The 19955-nt window shown below is 53.0% G+C and overlaps 2 protein-coding genes across 7 annotated transcripts; both read right to left on the bottom strand.

The window, feature by feature from the left end:
- Positions 1 to 3128: 3128 nt before the first annotated feature.
- On the bottom strand, positions 3129 to 11263 carry CPN2 (carboxypeptidase N subunit 2). 6 transcript variants are annotated; one of them, XM_072618890.1, is made up of 4 exons: positions 11156 to 11263; positions 10605 to 10675; positions 5407 to 10464; positions 3129 to 5148 (listed from the first exon to the last, which is right to left on the bottom strand). In XM_072618890.1, coding segments are annotated over exons 3-4 (1647 nt in total). In that variant the 5' UTR covers positions 5409 to 10464; positions 10605 to 10675; positions 11156 to 11263; the 3' UTR covers positions 3129 to 3503. The 6 variants fall into 6 exon arrangements, with proteins under 6 accessions (XP_072474991.1, XP_072474994.1, XP_072474993.1 ...); XM_072618893.1 differs by having other exon boundaries at positions 3129 to 5151; XM_072618892.1 differs by lacking the exon at positions 5407 to 10464.
- Positions 11264 to 13494: 2231 nt separating this feature from the next.
- On the bottom strand, positions 13495 to 19668 carry LOC140510355 (leucine-rich repeat-containing protein 15-like). Its single transcript, XM_072618897.1, has one exon. The coding sequence runs from the start codon at positions 19663 to 19665 to the stop codon at positions 17890 to 17892; it is 1776 nt and encodes a 591-aa protein (XP_072474998.1). The 5' UTR covers positions 19666 to 19668; the 3' UTR covers positions 13495 to 17889.
- Between the last annotated feature and the right edge of the window lie 287 nt (positions 19669 to 19955).

Consider the following 19955-nt stretch of genomic DNA (forward strand, 5'->3'; position numbering starts at 1 on the left):
TGCCTCTGTCTGTCTATCTCTCATCCATTTAACTAACTTGAGCCTTTGGCATGGCCTTACATTACAGAAAGTGTAATATTGTCCAACCTTGTAAACCCAAGCATTTGGGGGAGGGGAGAAGGAGTGTTATTTGCCACACAGACAAGACCCAAGGTTTCTCTCCCACCCTATTTTTCTCCCAAATTCCAAATTCTGAACTGATCATGGAAACCTCACGTCCAAGGCCTCCCATCCAACGGCCCTCATCATTTCTTGGGTCTCATTCTCTCTGTCATCTGACACCAGAAACATTCGCTTTTCTTTGCTTCTGTCCTGACTCTCTACCCACTTCTCTAATCACTCCATTTCCATTTCCTCTGCTAAATAGATCACCTACTCTCTTCTCCTGCCCCTCATCAAGGGACTCTGTCCTGAGTATCTTCTCCTCCCTCCCAGACCTGTCATCAGGAATTCAAGCACCGCCTCTACACAGATGGCCTGAAATCCATATTTCCACCATTACCCTTTCTCCAGAGCCGTCTTGGCATCAGTTGGGGACTGAGCGTCTCCTTCTAGGGGTCTCAATTCAATGTGACATATCATCTCTTAACCTCTCTGTGCTCCAGGCAGCTCTATAAACCTATGAGAGGCCAAAAGAGACTGCCCTGCATTGGTAAAAATTCGTTTTCTCTCCAAGAAATGCCTTATGGCAGTGACCTCCCAAGTCCAGCCCTCTCTGCTGTGGTCACAGAGTCGCTGGAGCTTCCCTAAGGAGGCCTGGGAAATGAGAGGTCAAGGTGGATTCAATGAGATAACACAGGCATTGTAGCTCTTTGTGCTCACCATATAAATGCTATTCTGTAGGTGACTGTTCTTCCATTTGCATGCCACAGGACCAGCATTTTCTTGGAGAGACCTGCAGTAGATCTGCACCAATCAATCCATCAACCCTTGTTGAATGCTTATTATGTGCCAGGCACTGTGCTCAGTGCTGGAGACACAAAATGGAGGAGGGGGAGACAGTCCCTGCCCTCCAGGAGCGGAACAGTCCACCCCAAGGCAGCCCATTACTGCCAAGATGCTTCTAAATATCAGGAAGTTTTCTAACTGTCACCTGAACTGCCCTCTCTGTGAGCCCACCCTTCCCCCTTGTTCCTGGTTCTAAACCCAGAAGAACCAGGCTAATACTCCCTGCACAAGACATCCTAAATCTCATATTCCCCTGGAGTCTTCACGCCCAGCTCCTTCTACTGATCCACCTCCGGAGAGCATGGGCTCCAGGATCTCCCCCTTCCTGGCTCCTCTTCTCTGGCCCCTCTCCAGCTCCATGACCTTCCAAAGACAGGGTGTCTGGAGCTGCCCAAAGTCCAGGGCTGAGTGGGCAGAGGTGAGGCAGGGAGTAGCTGGGCAGTCAAAGGACCTGACCAGAGGAATGAGGGCCCACCCTGCCCAAGAAGGAAATCATCCCTAAAAGTGGTTCTGCAATTTCCTCAGGCAGCCATGAAAGCATCTTATTCCAGACCTGGGAACCATTTTGAGTTCAACCCCCTCTTATTACCACTGAGGAAGGCCAGCGACATGCCATGACTTGTCCAGGGTCACACAGCCAGCAGTCATTGTCTGAAGCTGGGTCTGAGCCCACATCTCTCCCCACTCCAGACCCAACCTCCTTTCCTCCAGGGACTGATGTCAGCTAAAGGGGGAAAGTGAAAGAAATCCCACTTACCTCCAAAAGTCACAGAGGCTTCCTAGAAGTATCTGCTGAGAATAGTAAGAAAACCCAGGGAGCCCAAATGAGGCTTTGGGGCCCCACTGGTCAGTGTGCTGTGGTATCTGGGTCACACCCTGGGCATTCTGGCCCCCGGGCTTCTGGGTCCTGCCTGGCAGGTGAGATAAGCTGAGCTGGGCTTGCTGTGCTGACCCAGGGAAGTGGGTGGATGGGGAGGGGGGTGGGGGGAGCTGTCTTGGGACATCAGTGCTGAGGGTTGGGGTAACAACAAGGAAACTGGCTCAAGTCTTTATCTGATGGAATGCCTCTAAAGAACTGTTTGGTGGGAAGAGAGCTCAATTTGGAATCCCAACCCTGCCATCTGGGTGACCTTGGACAAAGCTGAGCCTCAGTTTCCTCATCTGTAAACTCAAGGGCTTTCTATGGTCCCTCCCAACTCTCAAGTCTGTATTCCTCTGCTCTGAGGTGCCTTGGGGTCCTGAGAATCTGTGTGAGTTTGGAGAAATCTCTCCCCAGCTCATCCTCATCTGGAAAATGGGGACAGCCATGCCTGCCTGCCCTTGTCTGGCATGTGGTTGTGAGCACAGGTCTCTGGCAGCCTTAAAGTCATATAGAAATGGGATAGAGCTTAGGATCTTCCCCCCTCACTCTCCCTCCCTGCCATGTAGACATGTCCTGGCTGCCCAGCAGGGACTCCTCACCTGGTCTGCCTCTCCTCAGAAGAGGTTTCCCACTGAGGATGCACCTGCTCAGTTCTGAGGTCACCTCAACCTCAGCCTCTCTCCACCCCTCATCTGCCCTGTCCTTCTCCTAACTCTGGTCTAGCATGTCCTAGCTGTACTTTAGGAGAGTTAAAATGCCATTTCATCCATCACAGACTGAGTCATCTGGAGGAAACTGAGGCCCAGAGAGGCCCAGGCAGCGATTTATCCAAGAGAATTGGAGGGGTAATCTGTTTGACCTCCCCCAAGTTCCCAAATCGGCCAATACTCCTCGAGGTTTCTTTCCAGCAGTTCCTTCCCAGCCTACTGCCCAGTCAAGCTTGTTAATCACCCCAACTCCTTCCACCTCCTCAGGGCTGGCCAGAAGCTCATAGGCAGATGACCAGTCAAGGCAAGAGGGTAGCCGGCCCCTCTCCTCCCGACCTAGTTCCCTTCATTTCCTGGTTCCTTTTCCTCTTTGAAGATGTGCCCACGTTGGTCTGAATCCACCCATGTCAGAACACTGGGGTGAACAACACAGGCAGGCCCTTCTCCTCCTGGGGAGGCCCCAGGGCTGTATCCCCTCTGGTCCCTTTCCTACTCAACCTCCCATCATAAAATGAAAACAGCCCTCAAAAGGAAGGTGACCCAAATTTCAACCAGAAGAGCAGAGGGAGCCTTTGTGTCTGTGTCCTACCAAACAATGAGAGCCACAGAGCTGTTCTCCTGCTGGGTGGTGACTTTAATTATTAAACAACCAAAAGGAAACTTGGGGGTGGGCGTTTCTTCTAAGACACTGAGCCAGCATTAATAGTTATGTCACAGAATACAATGATGGAAACCCGTCCGGGCTCAGAAAGCCTCCTGAGAGGAGCCCCAAGGGGAGAAAGGGAGAAAGAGAGACAAAGGACACCCAAGGAGGAGAAGTCATTGGCCTGACCCAGCATCCAGGCGAGATCCCTCCAACCACGCAGACTTTTCATTAGGAAATAAATCATCACTGGTGTCCTTTATTTCTTGGTTTCCTAGCCAATACTCACTCAGCACGAAGAGCTCTCCAGAGCGCCCGGGGCGGGCCTGCCTCTAGCCTCTGTCTAGCCCCCTCCACCCAGGGCATTGATGGAGAGAGTGACTTGGACTGAGCCGCAACTTGATTTCAAAACCCATTCCTGAGTGGAATTGAGAGTTAGTGCCAGGGTGCCGGAGGTCTGCCGGGGAGACAGCTGCATGCGGAGCCATCGACAGACCACCTGGTCACACGCAAGCACCACCGTCCCGTCTAAGTTGCTGTAGGTGCACCGGCTGGGGGCTCGAGCCTCCTCAGACACCTCCCAGCTGCTGTCGGACTCCTCCTTCTCCACCAAGAAAGGTCGCATCCTGTGGGGCTCCAGGGGCACCGGGCACACCAGCTGCTCAGCCTTCAGCGCCGGCAGCACCTGGCCCTTTAAGTAATAGGGACTGGCGCAGTAGGTCTGCAGGTTGAAGAAACGGTCGATATACTCCCGGAGCCAGTTTAGAAGGTAAGCCAGGCGGCAGTCACACGCCCACGGATTGCCATTCAGGGCCAGGCTGAAAAGCTCGAAGTTATTGTCGAAAATGCCTTCGGGGAGGGTGGTCAGCAGGTTGTCTGCAAGGTTCAGAAGCTCCAGGCGGGTCAAGTTCTGGAAGAGCTGCCTGTCCAAGTCCGTCAGGTTGTTGCTGCCCAGGTAGAGCTTGGTGAGCCCAGGCGTGCCATCGAAGAGCCCCGGCGGGAGGCTGCGCAGGCTGTTATGAGACAGGGTGACCACGCTGAGCTTGGGGGCGTTTCTGAAGGCGCCCTCGGAGACGTTCTCCAGCTGATTGTGTGACACCGACAGCCTGGCCAGGTTGGGCGTCTGGTGGAAGAGGCCATCGGGGAGCACCGTCAGCATGTTCCCTTGCAGGTTCAGGAAGGTCAGGCTGCCCAAGGAAGAGAAAACCGTCGAGGGGAGGTGGCTGATGGCGTTGTGCTGCAGCCAGAGTTTCTCCAGGGCACCCAACCCAGAGAACACGTCCCCGGGGAGCTCCGTGAGCCGGTTCCCGTCCAGAAACAATTCCTGCAGGTGCCCCAGGCCCTGGAAGGCCCGAGGCGGGAGCGTGGCTAGGATGTTGTCACTCAGTTTCAGCATCTGAAGCCTGGCTAGGGGAGCCAGGAGCTGCTCCGGGATCTGCTCCAAGAGGTTCTGAGCAAGGTTGAGGAGACAAAGAACAGCGAGGGGCTGGAAAATGGTGGAGGGGAGCGTCTGCAGCTGGTTACCTTGCAGGTGAAGGGACTCCAAGGTGGCCAGACCCTGGAAGAGGTCAGCAGGCAGCACTCGAAGAGTGTTGAAGTTGAGCGTGAGCTTGCGGAGGCTGGTCAGGTTCTGGAAGGTCTCCCCACGAAGACCCAGCAGGGGGCTGCCCGTGATCTCCAGGTCCAGCAGCCTAGGCAGCCCTCCGAAGGCCTCTGGCTGCAGAGATTGAATCTGGGTGTTGAGGAAGACCACTTTGGCCAAGCTACTGGTGTTGCTGAAGGCCCACGGCTGCAGCGTCAGCATCGAGGTCTCTACAAAGATGATTTCTGTGGTGTTCTGGGGGATGGCCCTCGGTATGTCATTTATGTCCTCAGCACTGCATACCACCTCTTGCTTAAAGCAGTCACAACCCACAGGGCAGGCCTGGCTCAGCCTAGGCAGGAGCAGCAAGGAGAGGCCTGGCAGAAAGGCCCTAAGGAGCATGGTCCTGCTGAAAAGGAGAGAAAACACATGGAAGTGTGAGGCCTTGGACGGAGGTACCTCTTCTCCTGACTCAGTGGCCCTGGGGCTAATGTGAAAGCATAAAATATGCAAACTCAAGGGTTAACCACCTGTCCCCAAGGGCCAGCATCATCTGCTGTGTCTGACCTCTTCAGAAAGAGGCCAAAGATCAGTCTTCTACCTTTCTTTCTAGGTATTCCCATCATTTATCAAAGTTTAGGACACATAGTTAAGGGCATAATACATGTTTGCTGACAGGCTATGTCTTCATCTCAAGCCTGAGCTGAGGTCAACACCACTCGTTATCCCAGCGTTACAGAGAAGCTGGGACTCCGACCAGGCCAATGACCAGCCCATGGCCCCAGAACCAGCGAAGATCAGAGCTGGAACGCATCATCTTCCCTCAGGACCCAACGTTCTTCTCCTTCTCCAGTTCTCCCCACCCTAAGGGGAAGAGGATGGGAACAAGCATTGATTAAGCACCTACTGTGTGGCGGGCATTGAGCTAAAGCACTTTACGAATATTGTCTCATTTGATCCACACAACAACCCTGGGAGATGGGTGCTATCATGATCCCCATTTTATAGGTAACAGAGGTGAAGTGGCATGCCCAGGGTCACACAGGTAGTCTGTGTCTGAGGCTGGATTGGAATTCAGGTCTTCCTGACTCACTCTATATGGGCACCAGGCACCACCTAACTACCTCAACCCTAACCCTAAGCAGACTAAAGACAAACACGGCCAGGAAGCTGACACAGGGCTCAAACCCTAGAATCTTCTCCTGGTCTTCTGGACAGCTGCTCTCTTAGTCCTTAGTCACCAAGGAGAGCCATGGGGAAGGGAAGGGCGCTGGGTGGCTCTAGCTTCAACCAGGTCCCTCCCAGCTCTGCTTGGCCTTGGGCCTTCAGTCCTTGGCCTCTCTGCCTTGGAAGATGCCCCCTCCTCCCACCGGTGGTCTCCTCTGTGCTCTGTTGTCTCTTTCCCTACCTACCCTCTATCCATCCACCTCGGAACTCTTGATAAGTCCCTTTATCATCTGCCTGCTCATGTCTTTATGTACTTCCATCTCTAAGCTAACTGTCTTTCTATGTAGAGAGATAGATATCATCGACCTTTCTTTCTCTATTTCTCTTTATTTTCTTTCTCCCCATCTGTCCATCTATCTCTGATCCCTTTAATGTCTGCCTATGAATCTCTTTATTATCTTCCAACTTTCTGTCCATCTCTCTGTCTCACTCAGAATCTTTGATCCAGCGGAGAGCTGTAAGTCTTGCTGGTTCAATTCTCCCACACCTAGAGGAAAACCATTTCATCCCCATTTTCTACTTCAAAAGCTGCCTAGGAAAGGACCAGAAGTCACTCCCAAGCTGACCTCAGCAAGCGTCCTCTTTTGTCCCTGACCCTCTCCAGGTCATTAACTATTAGAACATCAGAAGTAACCCCAGACCAGCTCTGGTACCTCCAAATCTAATGTGAGGTCAAGCCCCCTGGCCTCTCTCCTGAAAAGACCATAACTGAAAGACGGTGTCAGGTGCTGGTATCTACAATTTAGGAAGGATGTTGACAAACTGAAGAGGGTCCAGAGAAAGACCACCAAGATGGGGAAGGGCCTAAGTTCTTCTACGTAAGGAGTGGCTGAATATTCCATGAACGTTTAGGCTGGAGGAGAGGACTCAGAAAGGCATAAGAAGTGTGTTCAAGCATGGTTGAGGGATGAGCCTTCTTTTTCATGGTCCTGGAAGAAGAACCAGGAGAAGCAAAGTGGGGGGGAGGGAAGGAAAGGGGCTGAGAAGAGCCCAGTCTAAGCGGGATGTGGGGAAAAGCCTCCTGGCCAGTACAACTGTCTCAGAGTGCATTGGGCTGAGCTAGGAAGTGATGGGCTCCTCTCTGCTGAGGGTCTCCAGGCAAAGTATGGAAGACCAATTGTTGAGAATGACAGCAGGAGGTATTGTTTCTCTGGTGTGACTCAGCACATAGGACAGAGCTCACTTCTGACATAGCCTTGCTGATGCAAGTCTTCTGGGGCCTCCGATGCTCCCTCCCAGCTCCAAACCTGGAATCCCATAATTCTGAAGTCCCTTCACTTTTGGGATTTTGCATTCAATAAGCCCTAAATAAATCCCTGGACAGCAGTCCTGGATAGTCTTCGATCTTGCCTAACTGTGCAGGCCTTGGCCCTAGTAAGTGCTTAATCAAGAGGCAGCTAGATGGTGTATTGTATTGAGCCCTGGGCCTAGAGTCAGGAAGACCTAAGTTCAAATCCAGTCTTAAGACTCTTACTAGCTCTGTGACCTTGGGCAAGTCACTTCACCTCTGTTTGCCTCCTGTTTTTTCAAATGTAAAGTAACACCTACCTGCTAAGGTTGTTGTGAGGATCAAAGGAGATGACATTTGCAAAGCAACTAGTGGAGCCCCCGGAATGTAGTAGGAGCATAATAAATGCTTATTCTCATCTTTTATTTAACACATTCAACTCCATCAATATGAAGTAGCCACTGTACACAAGCTTTTGTGCCAGGAATTCAACAGAACTAGAAGCAGCGCCTGCCCTTAAGCAGTTTCCAGTCTAGTGGGGGATGTGAGGCACACACATGGGCAGGTAAATGGTCCAGGAGGAATGCAGAGCACTTCTCTACGAACACAGGAGGAAGGAGAGGAGTCATAGGGCATGATGCCCGCCTTCCCAGTCCTCAGAGATGCGCTTTCCCCTTCCTCCTCCTCTCCTAATTCCCATCAATTTCTCCTCCCCTCCACTTCACCATTCCCCACCGCTCCAAGTCAGCTGCTTCCTTGGGACCCCAACTCCTTATCTGGGAGCTCAGTCCCCAATCCTGTCTGACCCCTTGCCAAACTCCCTTACTGGTCCCCTAAGGGACCCTGGCCATACCTACACAACCCTTAGAAGGAAACAGTATTGTTCTCATTGTTTTTTACAAATGAGGAAACTGAGGCTTTGTGCCCAAGGTCACCAAGCTAGCAAGAACCAGAGCTGCTACTAGAAACCAGGGCTTCTGATTGCTAACAATAATAACAGTGAAGATTTGTATGGTTTTCAGGTTTGCAAAGTTGTCATGTAGGTGAAGAAACTGGCAAACAAACGTCACGTGACTTGTCTGAGATTTAGTGTCTGAAGCTGGATCTGAACTCAGAACTTCCAGGCTCCAGGTTCTGTGTCTATCTACCCAGCCTCCAACCAGGCAGGTCCCAGTTACTTGTCTCCTCACTCCCAATCCATTTTGCAAAATATTCCCTTTGTCTGCCCTTCAACCTCTCTCAGGCTATCCCTGTCCCTAGCATACCCTCTTTTCTTATCTCAGTTTACCCAGTCCTCTCTCCATCCCCTTTGTCAACCTTAAGGATCCACACTCCTACCATTTCTTGCCCCTGTCTGGCCATTGGGACAGCATCTCCAGCTTCATCTATTCTGAGAAATTGTCCCAACTGACTGGAAGAGTGGACACCCTTGTTCCCAAGCATCCCACCTCCCCGCAGAATGCTGATGGCCAGAACCCTTTATCTGGCACCAAATCCCAGAGAGGGAGAGAAAGAGATACAGATGGAGATAGAAAGATGGAGAGATAGAAAAAGACAGGGGAGGAGAGAGGGAGGAACAGAAGGGAAAGGGAGAGGAAGAGACAGAGAGACAGACAGAAAGAGAGAGAGAAAGGGGAGGGAAAGAGTGAGACAGAGAAACAGAAAGAGAGAGGGAGGGAGGGAGAGAGGAAGACAGGTAGAGAAAGAGAAGGGGGAAGAAGGGAGGGAGACAGTGACAGAAAGACAGAGAGAGATAGAGAAAGAGGGAGAGAGAGAGGGAGAAACAGAGGGGAGAGGGAGACAGAGAAAGAGACAGAAAGACAGAGAGAGAAAGAAGGGGAGGGAGACAGAGACAGAAAGACAGAGAGAAATAGAGAAAGAGGGAGAGAGAGAGGGAGAAACAGAGGGGAGAGGGAGACAGAGAAAGAGACAGAAAGACAGAGAGAGAAAGAAGGAGAGGGAGACAGAGACAGAAAGACAGAGATAGAGCAAACGATGGGGAGACAGGGAGATAAATACAGAGGGAGAGAGGGGGTAGAGAGGGAGACAGAGTTAGAGAGGAAGAGAGAACATTTCACAGGGTTCCTAGTTTGAACCCATCCTGCCTAGCCCTGACAGCCCCTTCTGTTCCTATGTGCTTTGGGGCAGATGCAGGGGCCCTCAACAGGCACCAAGCCCACAGCCCCCAGAAGGACTAAACACTGATACCCATCTTAAACTGCTAGCTACAGTCAGTTACAAAAGCATTTTCCAAGAAGGGTCCTCACTTCAGGCTAAATCCCCAAGTTTGGCCAGTAGCTCTGAAAAGATTTCTCCCTCCAGGGATGCAGAGGTGGCCCTTTGTCCCCCAGGCTTCGCTGACTCAAAAGCTCACTACCATGCCAGCCCCCATGAGGGGGAAGGAGACTCTGCCATGTGGCTTCTATCAGTCCTAGATATAGGTTTGATGACACAGGAAACCAGATCAAATGGTGAGGCAACCGGGCACAATGGCAAGGATTTGGAGTCCAAGAACCTGGGTTCAGATTCTGGCCTTGCTCATTCCTACCTGTGTGACCTCATCCACATCACTTTCCTGCTCTGGCCTCAGTTTCCCCACCTATAAGCTAAGGTCTTTTCCAGTTCTAGATCCAAGGTCCTTGGTAATGGCAGAACTGAGGGAGGGGAGGTGGGAGGCTGAGAGGTGATGCTCATAATCCTAGGGAAGACAGTAGGAGCCTGGAGAAGGGAGCACCAGGAGGGTAGTATCCTGGGCATGGGGAGTTCACTGTCAGATCTGGACTGAAGCTTGACCTCATGGATGGTAAGGAAGGAATGAGCCAGGGGGTCAGATTCCTCCCCTCAGACTAATCTCTTCTTCCTTCCTTCCTATTCAGGAGAAGTCTAGAAGCCAAGGGCCTCCCCTGAGACATCCTATCCCCAGAATGCAGCAGCCCACCTTCTAGAAGGGCCACCAAGGATTCTGAGGGGGAGGGAGGAAAGGAGGAATGTACCCGCCCCAGCCATGAGAATGCTGGGGGGTGGCTGAAGGCCAAGCCTTCAGGGCACAGCCAGAAAGCTGCCTGGTTCTCATTTGAGGTGATGGTCTGTGCCTTTTTTGCAAAAACCAGCAAAAGAATCTGTTTGAGTCAAGCCCACAAAACATTCCATGTTCTCATCAAGGCGAGGCGAGGCAGGCGACATTGCTGTCTGCTGCCTGGAAATGTCTTTGCAGGACTCCAGCCAGGCTAGCATCCGGGTCTCCAAATATGCAGCCTGTATGGGGATCTGGAAGAGAGATTTGGGGGAGAATTGCTCAGATTCTTTTATTCCGGGCCCACTGTCTCAGAACTGTCTCAGGAGTCAGCCCCCTACTACTCTGAGATCCTAGGACACTCCTGTTGGCTAGCAAGACATTATTCACTCACCACGTGAGCCTGAGGAGGCCTCTCTGGGCCTCAGCTTCCTTTCCTGTCAAGCTGGGATGATAACCCCCTCTCTACCTGGAGGGAAGGAACAGAGAAAGGATGAGAGAGTGAGTCTGGCAAAAGTTTTGAGCTTCCTAGAGAAAGAAACTTGGTTGTTTAAGAAGCAGGTGTTGTCCTGTGAGCCAATGCTGGAAAAATTTGCATTCAAGTATCAGCCTGTCCCCAAGATTTAGCTAGTGGGTCTTCCTCTGGCCCACTGCCCTTTGGCCACCCTCCATGGTGCCCCTTGGGATGCTCCTTTTCTCAGAGGCCCCAGCACTGCAGGGCTCACAAGGAATGGAAGTTGAGGAAGCAGGAAGCTCTGGACAGCCAGAGGTCTTCCCTTCCCCAGCCCCTCAGCCTCTGGCCAGCAAACACTCTTCCCAACACCCTATACTTAGGGCTGGGTCAGCCCAGCAAGGGCCAGGACACACCCCTTGGTGCACACTCATTGGACGGGACTCTACAGGACCAGACAGGACAGGACAAGACAGAGCAAGGAGAGATGAGACCTACCATGTGGGAACGAGTCAGGCCAGGCAAGAAGCAGGACCATGCGTTCTTCTTCCTTGTGACCAGAGAGATGGAACTGCATATTCGTCAGTGTGTCAATGTTTACCAGCCCCTGAGCCAGCCCCATCCCTGAGCCAAGAGCCAGTGGGTCAATGATTCCTAGTCCTAAAACTCAGGCACCACCCTATGCCCTTCCGGTGCTCCCAACACGTCCCTGGAGCCATGCAGGACAGGAGGGACACAGGCCAATGAAGCTATGCCCTCCGCCTTGGCCTACAGATCAGCACCCCAAGCACTCACAGTAATTAAGGCCAGGTCTCCTCTCACTCAATGCTCCTTAGAAGGGACCTCAGAGGAGCCAACAGGAAAAATCAGCTTCTCCCAGGTGTAGTCAATACTGGGAGTTGGCCAGGGGAGGAGGGGTCTCCAGATCCTCATCCCTGCCCCACTCTCAGCCCTGCCTCAGACCCCCAGCCCTACTTCAGACCCCCAGCCCTGACTGAGCCCCAGGCCCCTAGCCTCAGAACCCCAGCCCTGACTGGGCCCCAGATCCCCAGCCCTGCCTCAGACCCCCAGCTCTGACTGGGCCCCAGACTCCCAGCCCTGCCTCAGACCCCCAGCCCTGACTGGGCCTCAGTCTTCACTCCATTTTTTCTCCTGACTCTGATGACTCCTTTTCAAAAGTTCTAAAAGCCAGGCTCCAGCCAAGACCCCAGCAAGTTGCCTGGCATAAGAGTTAGAGCTGAGGCAGACCTCCTGCCCTGTATACCCAGAGAGTGGCTTATTCAAGGTCACCTAGAAAAGCATGCAGCACAGCCAAGAAAGGCCCCTTCTGACTCCAATGATCTTGTCACAAAAAGTCAAATGATCTAATTCTTGAGGTATGAAGAAAATAAAGGGAAACAAGATGACTTCCCCTCCCCACTGATTTCCCTTTCCCTCCTTCCAGGCCTATGCTGGGAGCCTTATACCCTGAATGGCTCAGAGCTCAGCTGGGCAGGGGAAGGGAAGGAGGAAGGGGAGAGTGTGGACAGCTGCAGATGCCCCAGATGCACCAAAGGAGCACCCTTGGGCCAGCCAGGGCCTTGTACTCTGGGACAGGACCAGCCAAAGTCCCAACCATGGGTTTTAGAACATCACAGGACCTATATAGGGAAGGCGCCCTTAGAGGTAGGCTAATCCACCCTCTCCTGGTAGAGAAGAGTGACTGGCTGGACTCGAGTGACAGAGCAAAGACTCCAGCCCCGTCCTCCAGCTCCAAACCTTCTTGTCTAAGGCCTAAATCTACCAGGTTCTCTCCTCTGTGATAGCTGGAGCAATTTCCACCACAGGCTTTGGGGAAGACACAGTCACTTTGCAGAAGTCTCCTGTGGGATCAAAATGGGCAGAGCCCATAGTCGCTCTCCTCATGTGTGACTTCTCCAACATACACTCTGTAGAGCTTAGCATGGTGCTTGGCATGTACGAGGAACTTATTGAATCTTTATGGACTGATGAAGGTTGTGTCAGACCTCTCTGGAGTCCTCAGGCAGGACCTCAGGAGGTCTGCAGGATTTTTCATTACTCTGGCTTGTTGCCCCCTCCCAGACAATTCATCCTCCCTCCTGCTGCCCCCCCCCCAACCATGGTCACCAATCCCCTGCACACCCTTGGTTCAAAAGGACCAAAGAATAAATAGACTTAAGTACATATAGGTCATGGAAAACAAACAAAGCTCTTATCAGAGCTCAGAGGAAAAGCAGCCACCCCTCCCCCAGAAGCCTGGAAATCCTCCCCATCATTTCCTGGCATCCCCTGGGTACAGTGGCCCAGTGCCTGGGGCAGATGGCCTGCAGGGATACCTCTCAGCCCATGGCTTTGACAAAGGCCCTTGGGTCACAACATGGTGCCACAGCTTGGAACAGACATTTCAGAAAGCTGGAGTGAATGGACTACAATGGGGAGGATCCAAAGTGGGGTGGCCCCCAGCCAAGGCCCCCATGAGGGGATGGGAGGTTAGTCTGAAGAAGGGACAACTTGGAAACTCTCTTCAGGTATCTATCTGCCTGGCTGCCTGTCCTGTGCAGAAGATCTGAGCCTGGTCTTCTTGAGCACAACCACTAGGGCTCAGGGAAGCTGTAGAAAGGCTGGTAGAAGCTTTGGTTAAGGACGAGTACCCAACCCTGTAAGCTGGCTTGAGTGGACAGGGCTGCCCTGGGAGGTGATTGGCCTTCCTCTCACAGCAGATCTTCAAGCAGAGATTGGAGGACTACTGGGGGAGTGGTGGGGGCTGTGGCAGAGGGGAGGGGACTAATGACCGGGTACAACTTGGGCTGAATGGAGTCTCTGTCTGGCCACCCATTCAAGGTCTTCTCCAATGAGTCAGCCATCCTTCCAGTTCACACACACCTTAGCACCTGGTCATAGGTATATTGGCACATGTGAAATCCAGCCCCCACAACGAATCCAAGAAACTCCATTCTAGGTATATCCTTTATTAAGTTTCTACCACACCATATCTGACACCAGAAGAGTCCAGCAAAAGATACATCCCCAACCCTGCCCTCCAGGATACCCAGTTGATAAATCCCTGAGGACTCAGAACTACAAGCAACCTCAAGTTAGGGGAAGGCTAGCTCCAACTGACCAGGCTGAGCCAGTGAGTCTGTGACTTGGGGGCTGATCTGAACCATTCATTCTGACAAGCTGAGTTCCAAGAAGTGGCTTGTTAGGGTTAGTTGGGGTGAGTTAGACAGCTTCTCCCACTGACTTTTCAAGAAGATCAGTCCTCCTGATTCTGAGACACCTGACTTGGGTTCCCCCAAGAAAGGGTGGGGGAGTACCTTGAGCTCTGTGGAGCCCCAGGGTCTCTCCACCTTCTTTGTAATCCAGGCTTCCACAACTTTGACACCCCTGGAACCCTGCCAAGCTTTCATGCTATCTGGGGTACAAGGAAATGTCTTCATGGTTTCCTGGTGGTTTCTGGACCCTTGAAGCTCAGAAGAGTATTCTGGCCGCTGACATCTCAAAAGCTTTCAAAAACGTTTTTCAGGCCCAAGAAGAAGTAATTGAAACAGGGCTAATTCAGGGAAAGCCTCTTTGGATGTCTTTATTCCAAAGCACAAAAGTCCTGTGTTGATGGTGTGACCTCATTGTGGTGAGGAGGGAACCCTAGATTCTTGAAGGTTCTGCCAATGAGCTGACCATAAGCTCTAGTGGGCCCTACTGACCAAGACAGAATGCCAGGCCATGGACTTGGAGTGTGCTCCATAAGACCCAGCTGAGTCCAATTGGGGAGAGGACTCAAACTGACGAACCATTCAGGCCCCAAGCACTCAGAAAACTGTCCACCAGAGGCACAATTACAAAGAATAAGTATATGGAACACAAGGATTCCTGGGAAAATGGGGCTGTGCTGGTTTAGGACGAGGATAGGGCTGTCTCTTCACAAGGCTTTTCAGGAGACAGGCACAAAGAGAGAAGAGCCAGTTCCACCTTTGCTGTTTCAGAGAAAGGGTGATGAGGTGTTGGGCCAGGAGAGACTCCCCACTCCCCAACCAGACCATGGGTCAAAGGTGATCAAAATTCAACCCAGCTCTTGCAGAGGGTTCCATCAGACTTTGCTCCAGTCACAAATGGGATGGCCCCTCACTCAGGGATTCATTTGAAGGTTGGAGACAATGATACAGGTTTTCAGATTTTAAGGTGACTGGCTAACCAAGGCTTCCTCCTCTTCCTTCCTCAGCCCCTAAGCCAAAGTCAATGCAGAGAGCTCTATCCCAACTATGATTCCCTACCCTGGGCCCTACTAAGTCTTCATGCTGTCTGAGGTGGCTCTTGTCCCCCAGCCCTGGCCTTTCATGTAGAACTGAAGGAAAACCTTCTTTAGGGCACCATTTCATAGAAGGAACCCAAGAGGAAATGAAACGTTAGGTTTAAGGTGCATCTACCACTACTAACTCTGCCCCCTCTTGCCCATCTGACTGGGGGGGCCTCAGTTTCCTCATCTATTAATGAGGTAGTTAAGGCACCTGCCTTCCAGTGTGGAGTCAATCTCAATGTGCTTTCAGAAACCATAATGGGACTGGTCCTATGTTCACTCCCCAGTCAAGCGAGCTTAGAAGTGAAATCTGCCCAGGAGAAGAAGACTCTTCCCACCAGGGTATGGGTCACCACCCAGAGCAGCAGAGTGGGGCAGTGAAGTTGGAGCATTTGTCCAAATCCTGACTGCTTCTTGCTACTTTTGAGCAAGGGCATTTCATCTCCTTGGGCCTTAGTTTCCCCATCTGCAAAATGAAGAGTTTGGACTATATGGTCTCTCGGGTGCTTTCTCCATGCCTGAAGTGCCCAGGGGCCAAGCCAAAGTTGGGGAGGGGAGGGAGCGGCATCTAGAACAACCGCAAAAAGGAGTAGATCAAAGTCAGGCCCAGAAAGAAGTGTATGCAGACCTAGTACTTGCCCAATAGAGAAGAGAGGTCCTATTCCCCTTGTTGTGTCCTGGAAGACCACGACCCCTCCATCTGTGCTTTTGTGCCACCCATTCCTAGCCCAGTTCCTGGCACACAGCAGGCACTCAACAAATCTTTCTTAGCTAATTGTTCTCTAGACCTCGGTGTTTCTCTAGTTTGCTTGCCATTGGGACCTACTTTACAGAGAAAGATTGAAGGTGCACTGCTTAAGGCTGACTCTGGATCGCCCAGTGGCTTTTACAAGTAGAATGGAGTTGAGGTCGAAGCAGACCTAAGCTGCTCCATTTCTCTGGGTCAGCTGCCATATTTGGAGTCAGTGCAGGCAAAGTTGACAATTCACTGCTGATTTCAGCCTTGGCATGAGCAGGCTGGGAACCACAGAATTGGCCACTGAGCTAGAGAATGTCATCTTTAAGCAATTTCACTCTCCCCAACCTCAAAATAAAAACAAAGCTGTATTCCTGGGTATGCTCCTTCTCTAAAAGGAAAGAGAGTGAGACAGCAGGTGATCTCAAAGGGTGTAGACCAGCAGGGGAGAGGTTATCCAAGGAGGCCAATGCTACCCCTGCTTCTCAGAAAGGCATTCTTACCCATCTCCACAGCTGGTAGCAGAGGCTCCGCCAACACTTTAGAGGAGATACTGTGAAGAAAAAGAAGGCCCTAGCACTCAGGACTGGGAGCTACCTCAGCCCCTCATGGCCCAGGAGAGCAGACTGGGGCTTGCCCAAAATCACCCAGGGAGCCAATGAGTAGCAGAGACAGTGTTCCACCTCAGATGCTCAGCCTCCAAAGGTTGATTGGTTTTCCCTCCTGCACTGTGGTGCCTCTCCTCAGCAATCAGGTATAGTGATGGTGCCCCAGACCTCCTGGGTCTGCCACACCACAGCCCAGAAGTTGAAGGGGCACCTCAGAGAACTCACTGCAGTTGGTGACCGCCCATTTAGACACAAATATGCTGATTCACATTTTTAAAGATTCAGAATGTTTTGTGGTTTGACTTTTCAAAAAAATGGGCTCAGATTTTTTTTTTTTTTTTGGATCTTTTTTTAAGACTTCAAATTTTACACTTGTTTCTTGTTTTTTAATTCTGGACTCTAATTCCAAGATGAAACTCATTCACGTTTCTGCCTCCAGAAATTGTTCTTTGCGTGGATTTTTTTTTCAACTTTCCTTCTCCTTATCCTTCTGATAAGAGCTGATGGACAGCTTTGATGGCACCAGATACCCCACTGAGGGATTTCTCTAAGGAGCAAAGATTGCCTGCCCACAGTCACACACCATGGAAGATAAGTGAATCTAGGTTAGGGCTTGCAAGGAGTCACAGCTGTACCTCAGAACTTTTGGGCCCGGGACAAGTGGACCTTGGCTGAGAAGGGGCAGTGACAGAAGCCTCGGGAGGCTGGCGCTTCACTGCCCCTTGTTAGTTTGGCAGTACACGAGGTTAGGGACAGAAGGAGCCAGAGAGCACAAGGAAACAGCTTACCCCTTCTTGCTACGTGGCAGCTTCACACTTTAGCCAACAATCTTCGCTAGGCAGGGGCTTGATTCGGAGGGCTTGGCCTGATAAGGGACTAGAAAGGCTTTGTTTTCATCTTTCTATCATCTCCAGTTCTGAATCTGGCACAGAACGTGTGATGGATTTCTGTAAGCGACAGCTAACTTCTCTCCCCTGGGCAGAGCCCCCAGTTGCATTTCAGGAGGCTGTAAGGGAGAGCCGGGATGTGGAAGACAGAGAGCAGAGGCAAAGCCACCACCACGTAAGAGAGATCCCTGCTTGGGGCTGGGAATGGAGAAGGGAACAGAGGGGAGGTCCCTTCCTAGAACTATCTTCACTAAGTGTGCTGGGCTTTTCCTGCAGTCTATTGAGCAAGGGAGGGGTTCATAGCAAGTGGTCAGGAAAGTCATTCTTAATCTAGACCCTGAGAGAGGGTGGGGGAGGGACCTTCCATACGCTACTTTGCTTTCTTTAGGGAATCTTGACAGAGCAGGGGATTTGCAGGAGTGAAAGCGCCCTCCCCAGAGTTGCTTCCCGCCGTTAATGGGAAGACCAGCAGAAGCGGAAGGTCTCGACCCGCCCCTCCCCCAGCCCATCTTTCTCTCACGTGTGCAAAGTAGAAGCCCAGTTTAAAACAGCGCACCCCATTTCTGTGCTCGAGGAAGGGACCACGTTCCCCAGAGAGCAAGGAAGAGGGCATGAAACCTGGGCCGCTGGGTTGGCGGGGTGCTGGCTTTGCCCTTTGAGGCCCCCTCTGGCCAGAGCCCCACCCAACGGGTCCCCCCCCTCCTCAGCACTCGCCTGGGCCCTTCATCTGCATGAGCACCGCGTGGCTGCGCTTTTTGCAGCAGCAGCAACAGATGCAGGCCGCCAAGGAGCAGGCCAGAGCTATGCAGCCGATGACTATGGCGGCGATGGCCAGGCCGCTCTGGGCGCGGGTCATGCCCCACACATCCCTCTCGCCTACGTCCCCGGTGGTGGTCAAGTCGGTCTGGTCTGGTGTAGTCTGGTCTTCCTCAATGGTGGTGAACTCGGTCGTGTAGGAGATGGAGGTGGTGTCTAGATTCTGAGAGGTATCCGTGTACTGGGGGGTGCTGGGGTACTGGGGGGTGCTGGGGTACTGGGAGACATCGGGGTAGCTCGGGCTGGACCCCAGCACGTTGACGTTGACCAAGATGATGGCCTGGCCCCGGACCTCGGCTGGGCTAGAGCACAAGGGGAGGAGGTCCGAACCGCCCAGCCTGGCGCTGTTAGCCAAGAGCCATACGCGCAGGGGTTGGATGCCGCCATCACAGCGCCACGGGTTGTCCTGGAGTCTGACGTCGCACAGCTGACCCAGGTGGTCGAAGATGCCCACGGGCAGGCTCTCCAGCTGGTTGTTCTGCAGCTGGAGCGTGGTGAGGCCGTTGACGCCAGCGAACAGATTGCCAGGCAGGAAGCGGAGCCGGTTATTGTGCAGAGACACGTTCTGCAAGCTGACCAGGGCTCGGAAGACTTGGCCGTCGAGGCTCTGCAGCGCGTTGTTGTGCAGCGAGAGCTCACGCAGCGAGCTCAGGCCCCGGAAGGCGCCGGGAGCGATGGATTGCAGCTGGTTGCGGCTCAGCACGAGTACCTGCAGCTGGCCCAGTGGCTCGAACGCGCCGTCGGGGATGTGCTGGAGCTGGTTGTCGTAGAGCCAGAGCTCACGCAGGTAGGGCATGGGCCCGAATAAACCAGGCGGCAGCTCCCGCAACCCATTGGCAAACAGCGTGAGCCTGTTGAGGCGCGGCAGCTGCAGGAAGAGGCCTCGAGGCAGCGACGACAATTGGTTGTTGGACAGGTAGAGCCTCTCCAGCTGTCCGTTGCCCTGGAACAGGCCTGGCGGCAGGTGGCGCAGCTGGTTCTGCTGCAGCGCCAACTCCTGCAGGTTGCTCAGGCCGTCGAAGGTGCCCGGCGGGATCTCATTCAGCTGGTTCTCGGAGAGGCGCAGCACTTGCAGCTGGCCCAGCCTCTGGAAGAGGTGCGGCGAGAGGCGGCCCAGGTGGTTCTGGCCCAAGTTCAGCTTGACGAGGCCGGGGAGGTTGTCAAAGCAGCCGTCCGGGATGAGCTCCAGCCGATTCCCATGCAGCTGCAGCTCCTTGAGGTTGCTGAAGGGCGCGAAGTGCGCTGGGCTGATGTGCAGCAGCTGGTTCCCCGACAGCAGCAGCGACTCGAGGTTGTTGAGGCCCTGAAACAGGCCTCCGGGCAACGTGTTCAGGCGGTTGTTTGCCAGGCTCAGGTAGCGCAAGGAGCCCAGGGGGCTGAAGGCGCCTGGCGCAATCTGCGACAGCTCATTCTTCTCTATGCGCAGCGCTATGAGCGCAGTCACGTTGAGAAAGGGCTGCGAGGTTAGCTCTCGGATATGGGTGTTGAGTATCTGCAGGCTCATCGAATCCCAAGGCAGAGGGCTGGGCACCACCAGGATCCGAGCTCCCACACACTCCACTTGGGATGCCTTCGAGCAAGTGCACTCACTGGGGCAGGAGGACGTGAGGTCCAGGACCTGGAGGCCCACGGCCAAGAAGAGCACACAGCCCTTCAGTTCCATGGCACCTGCAGGGGAGGAGGGAGAGGAGGGAGGGGCCAGGAGGGAGAGAAACAGAGACAAAAACAGGAGACAGAGAGGACAGAGACAGAAACAGGAGAGAGAGAGAGAGAGAGAGAGAGAGAGAGAGAGAGAGAGAGAGAGAGAGAGAGGGAGGGAGGGAGGGAGGGAGGGAGGGAGGGAGGGAGGGAGGGAGGGAGGGAGAGGGAGAGGGAGAGGAGAGACACAGACAAGACAGAGAGGAGACAGACAGAGAGACAGGAGAGACATAGGCAGAAAGAGAGAGAAGAGAG

The sequence above is a fragment of the Notamacropus eugenii genome, chromosome 6 (assembly GCF_028372415.1).
Source record: "Notamacropus eugenii isolate mMacEug1 chromosome 6, mMacEug1.pri_v2, whole genome shotgun sequence".
Taxonomy (NCBI): Eukaryota; Metazoa; Chordata; class Mammalia; order Diprotodontia; family Macropodidae; genus Notamacropus; species Notamacropus eugenii.